Source organism: Ranitomeya imitator, chromosome 1 (genome assembly GCF_032444005.1).
Source record: "Ranitomeya imitator isolate aRanImi1 chromosome 1, aRanImi1.pri, whole genome shotgun sequence".
Lineage (NCBI taxonomy): Eukaryota > Metazoa > Chordata > Amphibia > Anura > Dendrobatidae > Ranitomeya > Ranitomeya imitator.
In genome coordinates, this window is record NC_091282.1 from 1071141110 (window position 1) to 1071157246 (window position 16137).

The following is a 16137-nucleotide window of genomic DNA, read 5'->3' on the forward strand; positions in this document are numbered from 1 at the left end:
ACCACCGGCAGAGGGTCTTTAATATGAGGCTTTCCAGGGCGTGGAGACTGGTGGAGTGTGCCTTTGGGATTCTTGTTGCAAAATGGCGTGTTCTCCAGTCTGCCATTCAGCTCAGTGAGGCTTCAGTGAATGAAGTCATAAAAGCTTGTGTTATTTTGCACAATTTTACACGCATCCATGATTGTTCCTCAGCTGATATTGGTGAACACCTGATGAGCAATGCGATTAGGCCTAACCCATATGGCCATCCTCCGCGGCATCCCCTTTCTGGCCTAAAAGTTAGGGATGTTTTCACCAATTTTTTTTGTTCTCCTCAAGGTGCAACTCCCTGGCAAGATTTGCCAATTTGGCATGTTTCATTTTTTGCCTTTCTAAATATTTGACATATTTTAATAACAATTTAAATTTAAATCTCAAACTACTGTGTGTTGTCTTTTCTTAAATCACATATGGTTCTGAGGCTAGCATGTGTGTGTAATGTAATAATGATTTGCCGACAACCATAATTAGGCTTGGTAACTGCTCATTTTTACTAAAATGAAATGCCTTTTTGAGGGTTTTTTTTATTCAAAACTCTTTTTTTAACCTCTTTTAAGCCAATAATTTTTAAGGCCAAGATATGCCTAAAACACAAAAAAACAACATAGTGCTATGTCAGAAAAAACATAATAAAGACATTAAAATGTCCGCAAAAAGAATTCCAAAAAATAATAAACCTCACAGATCTTGATAAGTAGGTGGTGGAGATGGGGGAAGATCTTGGACATCATCAGGTGACCTTTGTCTGGCCAATTGTCCTTCACCCTGTGTGGATGATGTTTGGGCTGGAGGTACATTCTGCCTGGACTCATGTGGGCCAGTTGTGGAATGGCCATAAGGATTTTGTGAAAATCCCTCATGTTGAGGATAATATGGCCTAGAATCATATCCAAACCCAATATGCCCATGTCGTCCAAACCCAGGTTGGGACCAGCCTCCAGCACTGGACAAGTAGCCATATTGAGATGGTTGCTGATAGCCTGACATATGGGCCTGAGGTTGCCATGGTGGGTTGGTTGTGGGTAGGGGTTGAGGTGTGGGCTCACGTGGAGGGGGTGGTTCAGATCCTTGTTGAGCATGCACCTGTGGACATCTTTGCAGCCGCAGGAGATTTTGTGGTGACAGCTGCCAATTTTCAATTGTCTCCATAAGCTGGTATGGGTTATTTGGGGGGGTGCATGCATCAATAAGGATCTGAATGCACTCTCTCACACGAAGCCTCACCTCCTGCTCTAGGGGCTGTAAATACCTGGCCAGGCTCCTCGTAAAGCCCTCCTCCCCATCATCCTCACGAACCCTTGCCAGGTAGTTCAACACCCCAGCATCCCCATTTCTCCTACTTTGGAGGAGTTCTCTTCTTCGGCGAGCACGCTGTGAGATAACTGCAGCCTGTGGTGATTGCTCCAGGGCAACAGTAGGGCTGCTTCTGTTTGCAGGGTCATCCTGACTAGCTTGTGCTGCTGGTGCTGATGGTGGGGCATCTTCTTGGGATGGTGGTGCTGGAGCTGGCTGGGCAGATGTTGAGGATCCTTGAGGGATGGAGCCTGACGGATCAGAAGATGGGCCAGCCACCTCTTCTCCTTCCCCAACTGGGTCTATGACCAACTCTGAATCCGACCCTGTCTCCCTGTCAGTGAGGTTAGACTGTGTTCTGTAATTAATTTTTTTTTTTTTTTTTTTTAATATCTTATTTCATTTAAAAAAAAAAAAAAAAAGGTTGAAAATGTGTTGGGAGGTTTGTACTTACGGTCTGAGGTCCATGCTGGGATTCAAGAAGGTCAAGCGATCAAAATATATGTACTTTTTTTTCTTAGGGGGTGCGCCTGCCCAACTCCTATCATGCTGCTGCCTCTCCCTCCTATATTGATCGCAGATGCTCCGCCATCTTGTCATAACATCACCCACTGCAACAAAATATATTAAACAAATAGATTAGCCCATTATGCACAGTGGTCACACAAGGTGTAATTGACTACACAGATTTGAGTGTAGCATAGGAACATGCATTTGTGGAATACATTTATTAGTAATTGTGAACAAATAATAAAATTTGTATGTAAGGCCACAAGTACAGAGTCCGCTACCCTCTATCCCAGAATGTAATTGTTCAGGTTAACACTGTAAGGGACGTCTGTTACAACCATTATTTCAATCCGTTTATCATGTACAGCACCATGTACGTACTGGTGTGCTTTAAATTAAGTTCTGTAATAATTAACAAATCAAAGGAGTTAGGTACTGCTGTTTCACACGAAAAATAAATTACAAACATGAGTGTACTTACTTATTTGTCTCTGTGCCTCACGTGGCTGCTGCTCATAATGTGGGAATAGGGACCCACACACGCTCCTCCATGCTGCATCTTTTTGGGCCCTGTTGGAATAGTTGGGATCCCTCTGGTCCCAAATTACTGGCCTTTCTTGCACCAAAATAATTAGCAGGTCCACATTAATAATGTGTGCCATGGTGAATCTCACTCCGTGGAGGCGTGCAGCAGACTTCCGGGTTCACTGTCTGGCTTTTTCAGCTAATTAGCATGTCTCACCTGCCTGATTGAGGCCTTTGGACATTTCCGGACATCTGCCAGAGTGTAGCGTATTTCTCGCAAGTCACACGCATGGTCCGTATGCATTGCGTATTTTGCGTTCCCCCATAGACTTTCATTGGCGTATTTTTTGCGCAATACGCTGACAAACGCAGCATGCTGCGATTTTTTTATATGGCCGTAGAAAGCCGTATAATACATATGCGTAATATACGGCTGCTAGGACCTGACCCATTGAGAATCATTTGGCCGTTTGTAATGTTTTATGGACGTATTTTATGCGCTCATACGTCCGTAAAACTCGCTAGTGTGACGCCGGCCTAATTGTCACCAAAAGTGCTGTATAGAAAATGGCAACTGAAGGACTCATATTTAGTATTCTTGTTTCAGCAACTAAATAGTCTTTATATAATAAAAATAATAAAGGGATTATTCCATACTACACTCCCTGACAGAAGTCATGTCTCTTATCCATGTTATGTAAATAAACGCTTAGAACCTGATGTTAAATTCATCCATTGGTTGTATAAATTATTCTTTTGAAAGCTATAACCCTCCGAAATGTGGTTTAGGTTAAGAAAATAAATTGGCATCAATGCAGAAATATTGGTCAGTTAATGGACACAGAATGGTCATCTTTTGGCATCCTCATCTTCCTGGTCCATGAGCGAGTCCCGTTGTGGGACACCCGGGTTCCGCAGCACTCGGACAACGTGATAATCCGGCGACTATGGAATGAGGTGGCCCAAGAAATGTGGGATGGCTGGGACAACGCCCCGGCTCGGGACCGCAAGGCATTTTGTAAGTATTGCATGTGATGCAGCAGTGACCTTGGCCGGGATCACACAACTGTGTGTGATGAGAGAAACTCCTGAGGCTGCCGTCACACTAGCAGTATTTGGACAGTATTTTACATCAGTATTTGTAAGCCAAAGCCAGGAGTGGATGATAAATGCAGAAGTGGTGCATAGGTTTCTGTTATACTTTTCCTCTATCTGTTCCACTCCTGGTTTTGGCTTACAAATACTGATGTAAAATACTGACCAAATACTGATAGTGTGACGGCAGCCTGAGAGTTTCTCTGATCACACACAGTTGTGTGATCCCGGCCAAAAGTGCATTGTCTAACCATTTTTTTTTTTAAAACAGTGCTCAAAGTCAGAACACATTGGCGTTCGATGAAGGATCGCTTCAGCAAGGACCTTCGTCAAGAGAGACGGGTTCCCAGTGGTTCTGGAGCAAGGATCAGAAAATATAAGCATCACCACATGCTGGTATTTTTGAGACCGGTCCTTGCTCAAAGAACGTAAGTATTTTTGTCTTGCATTGGATTGTGTTGTATTGCCTAATCTGTATTTTTCAATTCCACAGGAGTTGGTGCTTTTACTACTATAAATGTTTTGTACTAATGTTTTCTTTTGTTCACAGCACCTGGAGCAGCACTCTTGACACTGGTTCTGTAGCGGTTCTTCATCAAACAGCCATGGACCCTTCCCAGCCATCCAGCAGCACAGCAGCAAGTGGGCCTGCAAAACAGACTGGAGACCAGAAAGCTGGTCCATCAGGTGTCCCCCTGTCCCAGTCCTCTGCCTCCTTTTTTTTGGGCTCTTCCTGGCAGCGGCAGAGGGCCTCGGACAGGTCACTCATGCCGGAGTTTTTGCACTTGAGCTCGATCTTTCATGATGGACTCAAGGCGATGGGATACAGACTGGATAGTGGCTTAAACCATATGCATACACTTATCCAGGATGTCACCAGAAGCCTTGACCAATGTAATTTTGAGCTGTTAATATACCTGAATAAATTTTCGTTCCTGGTGTGAAAACCTTTGCATATGCATGTCCACGTAGTATATTGCACAGCCCACGTAGTATATTGCCCAGTTACGTAGTATATTGCCCAGCCATGTAGTATATTGCCCAGCCCACATAGTATATTGCCCAGCCACGTAGTATATTGCCCATCCACGTAGTATATTGCCCAGTCACGTAGTATGTTGCCCAGCCACGTAGTATATTGCACAGCCCACGTAGTATATTGCCCAGCCACATAGTATATTGCCCAACCACATAGTATATTGCCCAGTGACGTAGTATATTGACCAGCCACGTAGTATATTGCCCAGCCACGTAGTATATTGCCCAGCCACGTAGTATATTGCCCAGCCACGTAGTATATTGCCAAGCCACGTAGTATATTGCCCAGCTATGTAGTATATTGCCCAGTGACGTAGTATATTGCCCAGTCACGTAGTATATTGCCCAGGCACGTAGTATATTTCCCAGGCACGTAGTATATTGCCCAGGCACATAGTATATTGCCCAGTGACGTAGTATATTGCCCAGTGACGTAGTATATTGCCCAGTCATGTAGTATATTGCCCAGTGACATAGTATATTGCCCAGTGACGTAGTATACAGCACAGAGCCATGTAGTATATTGCACAGCGACGTAGTATATTGGCCAGTCACGTAGTATATTGCCCAGCCACGTATGTCACAGGTTAAAAAATAAAAAATAAACATATACTCACCTTCCTTGTAGTTCGGTCACATGAACGTGACGTCATGGCAGTTCCTTCTCGCGCAGGCGCGCAGGACCTGTGATGACATCACGGTCAAATGACTGCGACATTATCACAGGCCCTGCGCACCTGCACGAGAAGGACCTACCATGACGTCATGGTCATGTGACCGTGACATCATCACAGGCCATGTGCGCCTGCGCGAGAAGGACCTGCCATGACATCGCGGTCCCATGACCGTGATGTCATGGCAGGTCCTTCTCGCGCAGGCACGCAGGGCCTGTGATGACATCGCGGTCACATGACCGTGACGTCATGGCAGGTCCTTCTCCCATACTATCCTTGGCACCAAAACCTGCCGCTTGCATGGAGCGGTCACCGGAGCGTCGCGAAAGGTGAGTATATAATGATTTTTTATTTTTTTAAATTATTTTTAACATTAGATGTTTTTACTATTGACGCTGCATAGGCAGCATCAATAGTAAAAACTTGGTCACATAGGGTTAATAGCGGCGGTAATGGAGTGAGTTACCCGCAGCATAACGCGGTCCGTTACAGCTGGCATTAACCCTGTGTGAGAGGTGACTGCAAAGAGTATGGAGCGGGCGCCGGGCGCTGACTGCAGGGGAAGGACTAATCGGACTGGGGCCGTCACTGATTGGTCGCGGCAGCCATGACAGGCAGCTGGCGAGACCAATCAGCGACTTGGATTCCATAACAGAGGCCACGACCAATGATTATCCGCGACAGACAGAAAGACAGACAGAAGGACAGAAAGACGGAAGTGACCCTTAGACAATTACATAGCCGATTGGCCTAATGTGCAGTAGCTGGCTCCTTCTAGTCATCATTCCAGGTACATTAACAGCTTGATATACATTGATTAGGTCATGGAACTCGTATTATGGCTATTTCTCCAAAGTGTTCCAAAAGCTATTTTTCAACACGACAACACCAGGCCATATGATGCTCGTGTTACTGTGAGCAGCCGATGTAGCCTAATCATTCTACTGTGGCCTACAGCATCTCCAAACTTGTCTCCACTGTGCAATTATAGGACGTAATTGGTTCGCAATTGCAAAGGAAGCTGCAAGCAGTGGATATTGATGACTTGCATGACCACATGTATTCAGCATGGCAGATCATTCCTCAGACAACCATTAATAGCCTGACTGAAGGCATGACAAGAAGTGCAAGTGCGAATATTTCAGCTCATGGTGCCCTTTACTTCATACTGAATATATTGAGATATTTTGACAATTTTGTTTCCACTGTTTCATTTAATCATTTATATATTAACATGCCTTTGGATCCTGTTTCATGAGTTTTGCTTTTTAGTGTTCCATTTTAACACATATATAACTTATATATACTGTGTATATATATACATATATATATATATATATACATATATATATATATATTTATTTATTTTCAAAATTGTAACTCATTGTAGTAGTCCAGGTTTGTCTTAGTTCTAATTCTTATAGAAGAACTGCTGTCGTAAAAAAAAACACAACTTTTTAATTATCTATTTTTTTTCCAAAGAACTTGCTTGAAGACTTGAAGGAAAATCTAGATGGTCATTTTAAGGAAGTTATGGTTGGCTTGATATACTCTCCACCTACCTTTGATGCTCATGAACTGTGGCATGCTATGAAGGTAATGAAGATATCGCAGGTCACTAAATACCTCGATGCTTTACTTCTTGAATTAAGCCTAGACTAAAGTATTTCTCATTATTCCAAATGTACTTTTAAGACATGTTAAGACATATTATCAAAGGCATAGGTGGAAAAGCTCCAAATCCGTGGTCCAGATGTATGGATAATCATTTGAAGCATAAAAACAAATTCAAATGGACAATTCAGACAATATGAAATGCACCAGATATATAAATAATGTGCACTTTAGCTTCTAAAGATAAATCAGGGATATATCCATCATGCTAATTGTAATTGCCTTCATAATGCAGGAGCCTGCCTGATATAAATAGCCAGGTTGCTATGTATATTGATGGCTATATAAGTAGCCATCAATTCGAACACCAAAACCCGCAGTTTAACCCAGTCTAATCCCTTAGATAACATGGTCAGTAGCCACCATGGTATGTAGATGATTTGACAGAGGGCTAGAGCTCTCTTTACCAGCATCTTGTTCTTCCACAACCCAAATACAGAGGTATCAATGAGCTGTTACGGCAGCCTAACAAAGATCCTCATGGCTGCCACCTTGCTCCTCCTCAGTCTTCACCAAAGCCTGTGTCTAACAGGATGCCTAAGCGTTATCATAACAAAGAGATAATACAATACAGAAGTATTGTAGTGTATTGTATGAGAGACCAAGACAGTTGAATGCCCAAGTGGAACTTAAATAAAAAGTGTAAAAAACTTAACATAAAAATATATATAAAAAAAAATTGTATTGCACTTACCCATTTCTTTATTAAGTAAATTAAACAAATATTACAAAATAATTGGTACTGTTACATTTGTAAGCTTCCCAGTTCTAAAAATAACATATTAGTTAACCTGTGTGAGAAATACCAAATAAAAATATTCGGAATAGCTATTATTCGTTTATCTGCCTCCCAAAATTTGACCGTAAAACAATTAAATACAAAGCCTCATACAGCTTAAAAATGTGGATTTAATTGTACAAAATTATGAAAAAAAAACTCAAAAACGAAATAATCATACTAACCCTTAGAATAAAGATAACAAATCATTAACCATGCACGGTAAACTCCATAGTAAAAAATAAATAAACTGAACAAGTTGCAGAATTGTATGTATTTATGTTTGTTTAAACCTCAAAATAACATAATTTAAAAATTCAACTTGTCTTACAAACAACAAGCCTTCAAATAGTTACGTTGAATGAAAAATTAAACAGCTATGGGTCTTGGAACACAGTATTTCAAATGTAGAAAACATTACTAGGCTCTCAAGATCCAAAAGCTGAATCCTTAGGAGGATAATAAATGAAAGCCAATCTGTCAGAAGGATCAACCCTCCGAAGACATCTATATGGGCATGCAGGATATAGAAAGTTGAATGAAATACCACATTAATATCTGCAATCTGATGCCTTATTCCTGAAAAATCAACATTTTCCTTAATATGTATGTCCTTAATGTACTGTTAAGATCTGTGGGTGGGGCAAAGATCTTCCCCTGGAGTCTGACTCTTAGGGCATGTAGTTCCTCCCACTTTTGACCAATCATAAGCAGGTAGCAACATGCATTGGGAAGAACACATCCCCACAATGACATGCAGCCTGTTCTTGTCACTGAGCTCCCCACTGAACTGTATGTGATTTCATAATGCCAGAAGTAGAATAGAGATGAGTTTGGTTATTAAAACTTCTCCAGCTTTCATCAAGGCAGAAAGCATTGGGGAGAGGGGCAGTGCAGCTGAGCTGACCTTTAACTCATTGCAAACCCTTTTATCAGCTCTTCTGTGATAGGGTTGCCAGCTCTGGGCTACCCCTCGCCCCACACTGACTGCCATAATGAAAGTTGAAGAAGTGTTAGTAATCACACTCATCTCTGCTCTACGCCAAGCACTATGCAATCCTGCATAGCTCAGTAGGCATATCAGTGAGAGCAGAATGTCTCTCATCACGTTTCCAAAAAAGCAATAAGAGGCGATCAAAACATTGTATCTACCCCAAGTTGGTATCAGTAAAAAAACATCAGCTCAGAATGAAAAACATAAGCCTACACGGAGCCCCATATCCTGAAAATTTGAAAAGTTACAGCTCTCAGAAAATGGCGACCCAAGCAAAAAAAAAAAATTTCAACAAATTTTGGATTTTTTTTCACCACTTAAATTAAGAAAAAAACTATACATGTTGTTGCATAATCATACTGACCTGCAATTCAATCATTTAAATCATACCTGGCTCGATTAATAGGCAGGGAGAAAATTGTTATATTCTGTCTGGAGGCGCTCATTCCCAGTCATTGGAGTGGTGCAGAGAGTTTTTGCAGTCACAACTCACTGTACTGTGAACACACTGTAATCACTTCCATGCATATTGATTGACAGCCTGCTCTCCAAGAAAGCAGATGCAGAGATAATATAGCTTCATTTTCTACCTGTGACCGCTGCTCCAATAAGCCGGGCAGGCACGACTGAAACACTATTAACCTACATATTACCAATATATCCGCAGATGTTTCTGGAAGTGACAGGTTTCCTATAATACTGTAAATTGAGATATATTGAGGCATGATGATGCACTTTCAGCTCCTCAGCCTAAGGGCGCAGTCAGAAGGCCGTATTACTCACTTAGGCCAGTCTCACACGTCCAGATAATTCCGGTACCAGAGAAAACTGTACCGGAGTTATCCGTGTCCGTGTGTCCGTGTGCTCACGTGGCACATCAGAGTGGCACACGTGCGGCAGACGTGTGCCGCCCGTGTACTGCCTGAGGACCACACGGACTGTGCAGGAGAAACAGCGCTAGAGTAAGCGCTGTCCCCAGCGTGTGGTGCTGAAGGCAGCATTCATCTCTTGTCCCCTGCAGGAGTGAAGAGAAGAAAAATCTTTTTTTTTTGTTAAAAATAAAGTTTGAGGGTCATCTCCCGCCTCCCACCTCCCTTGCGCCCACCTGCTTGCAGAGAAATACTCACCCAGCTCCCGCGATGCCTCCTCTCAGCGCCGGCAGCTCGTCTTGTGTGAGCGGTCACGTGGTACCGCTCATTAAAGTGATGAATATGCGGCTCCACCCCTATGGGAGGTGGAGCCGCATATTCATCACTGTAATGAGCGGTACCACGTGACTGCTATCTGCTGAATGTGAATAGGAAGTTTGCTGAGAATATTCACATCCTTGCTTTGCTTCTTCTTGTTTTTCCTACATATCCCACTGCTTTCATCCGCACTGATCCATAATGGATCCCATGATTACTGTTTCCTTGTGGCCTGGTTATCCACAGCCTTTTAAGTTGAGGACGCTCATTTTGATATTATTAAGGCTATGTTTTCATGAATAAGTTTGAAAGGGGTTAAATATTATCTAGATAGATTTCAGAATGTTAGAAATTAGTGATGAGCAAACGTGCTCAGATAAAGAGTTATCCAAGCATGTTCGTGCCCTTCAGCATGCTAGAATAATATGTTCGAGTACCCATGCCTGCACGTCTCGTGGTTGTTTGACAGCTGGAACACAAGCAGAGATTCCCTAACAAACATGAATTCCCTGTGCAGCGCCCCAGAGATCTGGTCGTTACAGTATGACACTCTGCCGCTAAGGGGAGTGATGGTACGTCTGATGGCACTAAAGGAGTTCTGACCAGGTATCACAAACACACATGACACTTCACACTCCGGCCACCAGGGGGAGTGGTTCTATCTAGTGGGCCACTCTTCACACTCTGGTAAAACTGGGGGTTGGACAGGAAGTTAGACAGAAAGAGCCCGGGAGAGTTCGGGAGAGGACCTGTCAGGGGCGGGATCCTGACAGCGGTCTAGAAAGAGAACAGATCGTTACGGAGCCGCGCCTGCACTACCTTGCGGCGGTATTCTAAGAAAGGACACGAAGCAAAGTTGATTGTGGAGAAGTGAGAACCGGGATCACAGTGTAAAGGAGATAGAGATAGTAGGAGTCATGCCGTGAGACCGAGGCAACATCCTTCTGAGGCGCATAGCGGTGGCCGGAGCACCGAGAAAGTAAGAGACTTTACGTATTACTTCAACACGACAGGACAGTTAATTATAGGTTGGCTGTCTCACCTAAATCACCTAAGCAGACAAGGGAGGCAACTGTGGGAGAGGGGCGTCTCTGGGGTCCCAGAATAACTCCAGGCCTACCCGTCATACGGGTGCGTCCTAACCATATCATCTGGGGGACGAAGAGAGAGAGAAAGAACAACAAACACAGACACAACAGTTGTGAGGACTATCCCGTGGTGCTCAGCAGGGAAGGACTACAACATACAGGCGCTAGTGGGTAGGCACTGATTTCCACCTGCAAAGGAAACCCTGGATGTGCCTTTGGACCGGCCGGTCTCAGACAGCCCTGTTAGCAGTGCTCTGGATTGCGGATCCCAAAGCCTTCAGTAAAGAGGTAAAGAGACTGCAACCCTGTGTCCTCGTTATTCATCGCGCCTCGCACCACGCATCACACCATCACCTTTCATTGGGCGCCTCTTAGCAGGGTCACGGACCGGGTCTAGCCACCGTGATGACCCCAATACAGAGACTGAGGGGCCCGATATCGAGAACTTGTGGCCCTGTGTCTGGGGGTGCTCCACCTGCGTGTGTTGCGGCTGTTGAATAGTTGCCAGACATGCAGGTGCGGGGACTCAAACATATTTTTCAACCACGCCAAAGACACTCGATTAGTACATGAGCATGCTGGGATAACACCTTATCCGAGCACGTTCACTCATCCCTAATAGAAAAGTCTTTTAAATACAGTTGGAAGCTTTGAGATACTTGTGATTTGTAGCAATCAATATATTGCAAATCAAATAATAAAATTTGGCAAAGATGGCAAATTTGAATTTTTTTAAAAATGTCATGTTTACTTAATACAATAGCCAGTTGCACTTTCACAAATGTATGAGAAGCATTTAAAAATAAATGTCCCGAAGATCTAAAACAAGGAAGATGGATAAAGAACTATAATTGTCTGTTTCTTATAGCAAAGACTGAGCCAGTAAACCCAATGTGCTGGATGATTAGGTATTCAGGTCATAAACTGTATAATGAGCCCAACTCTTGGAGCAATTTCGTGCCCTGAATTTGTTCATTTCTTCTAAACCATTGTTGGAGACAAGGGTAGAACGCCTTTAGGGTCAGTTCCCTCTGGTGTTTCTTTGCTAACATTGCTTACGGACATTCAACCATAAGAAAGGGAAATGTGGCCAACAAAATTTCAGCACAGACTGTGCTTAAAATGCCATTTTCATGAGATATTTGCTATAAATTTATACAACACCTAAGGGTAGTTAAGAGTAGCGAGTGCAGAGCTCAGGATTAGTGATGAGCGAATATACTCGTTACTCGAGATTTCTCGAGCACACTCGGGGGTCCTCTGAGTACTTTTTAGTGCTCAGAGATTTAGTTTTCATTGCCGAAGCTGAATGATTTACATCTGTTAGCCAGCATAAGTACATGTGGGGGTTGCCTGGTTGCTAGAGAATCCCCACGTGTACTTATGCTGGCTAAGGCCAGTCTCACACGTCCAGATTATTCCGGTACCAGAGAAAACGGTACCGGAGTTATCCGTGTCTGTGTGTCCATGTGCTCACGTGGCACATCAGTATGGCACACGTGCAGCAGCCGTGTGCCACCCGTGTGCCGCCTGAGGACCACACGGACCGTGCAGGAGAGACAGCGCTACAGTAAGCGCTGTCCCCAGCGTGTGGTGCTGAAGGTGGCATTCATCTCTTGTCCCCTGCAGCGCTCGCAGGAGAGAAGAGAAGAAAAATCTTTTTTTTTTTGTTAAAAATAAAGTTTGGGGGTCACCTCCTGCCTCCCACCACCCTTGCGCCCGCCCGCTTGCAGAGAAATACTCACACAGCTCCCACGATGCCTCCTCTCAGCGCCGGCAGCTTGTCCTGTGTGAGCGGTCACGTGGTACCGCTCATTACAGTGATGAACCTATGGGAGGTGGAGCCGCATATTCATCACTGTAATGAGCGGTACCACGTGACCACTCACACAGGACAAGGTGCCGGCGCTGATAGGAGGCATTGCGGGAGCTGGGTAAGTATTTCTCTGCAAGCGGGCGGGCGCAAGGGGGGTGGTAGGCGGGAGGTGACCCCCAAACTTTATTTTTAGCAAACAAAAAAAAATGTTCTTCTCTTCTCTCCTGCGAGCGTTGCAGGGGACAAGAGATGAATGCCGCCTTCAGCACCACACGCTGGGGACAGCACTTACTCTAGCGCTGTTTCTCCTGCATGGTACGTGTGGTCCTTAGGCGGCACACGGGTGGCACAGGGACAGCATCCGTGTGCGGTACGTGTTTACACGGACCCATTGACTTTAAAGGGTCCGTGTGATCCATGCGCTCCCACGAACACTGACATGTCTCCGTGTTTTGCAAACGGACACACGGTCCGTGAAAACACACTGACATGTGCAGAGACACATTTATTTTAATGTGTCTACGTGAGTCAGTGTCTCCGGTACATGAGGAAATTGTCACCTCACGTACCGGAGCCACTGACGTATGAAACCGGCCTAAGAGATGTACATCAGTCAGCTGAGGTGAGGAAAACTAAATCTCCGAGCACTAAAAATACCTGCCGGACTCTCGAGTAATGAGTATATTCGCTCATCACTACTCAGGATGTCTGGCATTGCTGTAAGCTGATTACTCAGTCCTCTGAAAATGGCATTTGGCAAAGGTACTCTCCTTCAGTCGGAAAGGACAGGAGTCTCTTCTCTGCACCATTTTAAGAGGAGTGATTGAGCGTCGTACATTATGTCACACTTCAGACTCTGATAAGGGAGATTCACATCTCTGCTCCAGTTATTCCAGCTATTGGTTGCCATTGAAAATGTCTCCAATGTTCAGTTCTCTAAGGCCTCATTCAGACATTAGTATTTTCCATGTAAGTGGAAAACAAACCGATTATTCTGATCAGACTTTGATCAGAGCGTGGTCCGAATGTCATTCATTTTTCTTGTATGTGGAGAAAAGGAAAAAAAAAATGTCCACCTTCTCCTATATGGCAGTCCGTGAAAATCGGACCATCCAAGTGCAGTCTAATTTTTCACGGACCCACACACTCGCATCACTTATTTTGATCTGACCCAAGGATCAAAATCAGACCTGTCTCCAATTTTGAATGGACCACTCAGTCGGAGAAAAAGAATCGGACATGTGAACGGCCCCGTAGGTCCGAGTGCTCTCCGTAAAAAACCAGGATGAGAAAAACTGACGTCTGAATGATCCCTTAGTTTTATCAATTCTCCCCATTATGTGGAAATCGAATCTAATCTGAATGGAGAATACAGACGATCCAGCGCCCCATGCACTTGTTGTTCATCCGCTGGTATGATCCATATAAAAAAACACAGCCCTGGCCGTAGAAGTTGCCTATAATGTGGGACATAGGATGCACAATGCTGTAATAAAGCTTTGAAAACTTACATAATTCCAAGTATTCCCAGGGTACAAGAACAGCATATGAATAGCTATAAGCAATGATCGGATCATATTATTGTGTTATATGAAATCATATGCTTCATTTTCCGAGAAAACTATCTCATTAAAATGCACATTTCATGCCCATCTGAAAAACAATGTCCCTTATCAGTCATGTTAATTGGTGGCGGTTGTGCTTATGACAAACAGTATGTACACAGGACGTGACAGTATTGTACATTGCCTTTTAAAATCATTCATTTGTTCACTTGTGTCACATCTTTTTCACACAACGCAATTGTTTACAGGGAGTCGGCACAGATGAAAATTGCCTTATTGATATTTTAGCTTCAAGAACAACTTCAGACATATTTCAGCTGAAGGAAGCCTATTTAATGCGTGAGTATTCCTCCGGTCACAATATTCCAAGCTAATTAAATAACTGTTGCATTGTCTACATAGTCGCGGAGGAAACAAACCAATTATTCCGGTGCAATTTATCAAATAATGCACCGCAGCTGCGCTCGGGTCTAGCGTATAGTTTCTAATGTGTTTGGCTCAATTAGAATGTATAATAAATTGAGTCTTTTTGACATTTTTCTTAATTAGCTCTTTATTTAAACATTGAGGTTGAATGATAAAAGCCCCACAATGATCACGTTAGGCAAAAAGTTGTGCACGAGTTACAAGGAAGTCATGTGCAAACCTCAAAACAATTCCAATGAAAGATATTGGATTACAAAAAGTATGTGCGACCCCAGATTAAATGATTTTTTGTAGTCGAAGGCCCCGATTAGGGGAGGAGATACAGATTAAATATTAGAAAAATCTTTTTGGCAGTGACGGTGATCAATGAGTGGAACAGGCTGCCACGAGAGGTGGTGAGTTCTCCTTCAATGGAAGTCTTCAACCAGACTGTCTGAGATGGTTTAGTGAATCCTGCATTGAGCCGGGGTTGGACACGATGGTTCTGGAGGTCCCGTCCAACTCTGGCATTGTATGATTGAGTAGGGCTGGCGTTTCATAATGATGGGCGTGTAGGCATAAGAGAGGCGCATCTTATCAGCGGTGGGCTCCTCATAGAGTAACATTTTTGGCATAAGGTGCACCGACACTTTAATGGATTTGTAAGGTGACAATGTCACACCTTTTCCCGCCTCGGATTCTCCTCTTCTCTTCCCATTTTGCTGAAGCATAAAACTGTTGTGAAAACTCCAAAATTCGCAATAGTTCTTTATGTTGTGCATAAATTCTGTGACATTTGAAGATGTTTTACACCACAAAACCATGATGAATTGGGGCCTAAGACTTTTTTTTATGAATACACAGACGTAGATTTTCATAAAATGCTAAAAAAAATCAAGTGGCAGAAAGATAACCTGATGTGGAATAATCTATTTCGACACCTGACTACAAATTCTGGCTATGTTAATGTTAATAGTTAACATTCTACATTGTGATATCTTTCTTGTGCGCTAGTTTAAGAAACGCTACATCTATAACCGTCACACAAAATTTGCCTGAAAATCTCGTGACAAGATCACTTATATGTGACGCACTGCATTTTTATGGGCATTAGTTCTCACTCCATATTTATCATTAGGCTAAGGTCACATGACTGTAAACGCTATCATCCAAAAAAGCTGGGTCGATTGTGTTAATGACATTTTGATCAAACTTTGATCTGAGTGTCAGCTTAGTGTGATCTGATTCTCTCTGAAGGGGGAACCGTAGTACAGGTGAAAAGATGGAGAACAAAATTTCTCCATCTTTTCCATTGTATGAGTCCTTGTAAATAAGACTGCATTCAGATGTCACCCGAGTGCAGTCAGATATTTTTCATGCATCCACAGATTGAATGGGTAAATAGCATCTGATTTCAGAGTGAAATCACGGCATGCTGCAATTTTTTTCATTGACA

At 43.4% G+C, this 16137-nt stretch overlaps 1 protein-coding gene across 1 annotated transcript in view; it reads left to right on the forward strand.

The window, feature by feature from the left end:
• The window catches only part of ANXA10 (annexin A10), a 126166-nt gene that overhangs the window by 64629 nt on the left and 45400 nt on the right, over positions 1-16137 (forward strand). The window contains exons 4-5 of the mRNA XM_069745765.1: positions 6657-6770; positions 14525-14615. Of these exons, the coding sequence (XP_069601866.1) occupies positions 6657-6770; positions 14525-14615 (205 nt within the window). The remainder of the gene's footprint in view (positions 1-6656; positions 6771-14524; positions 14616-16137) is intronic.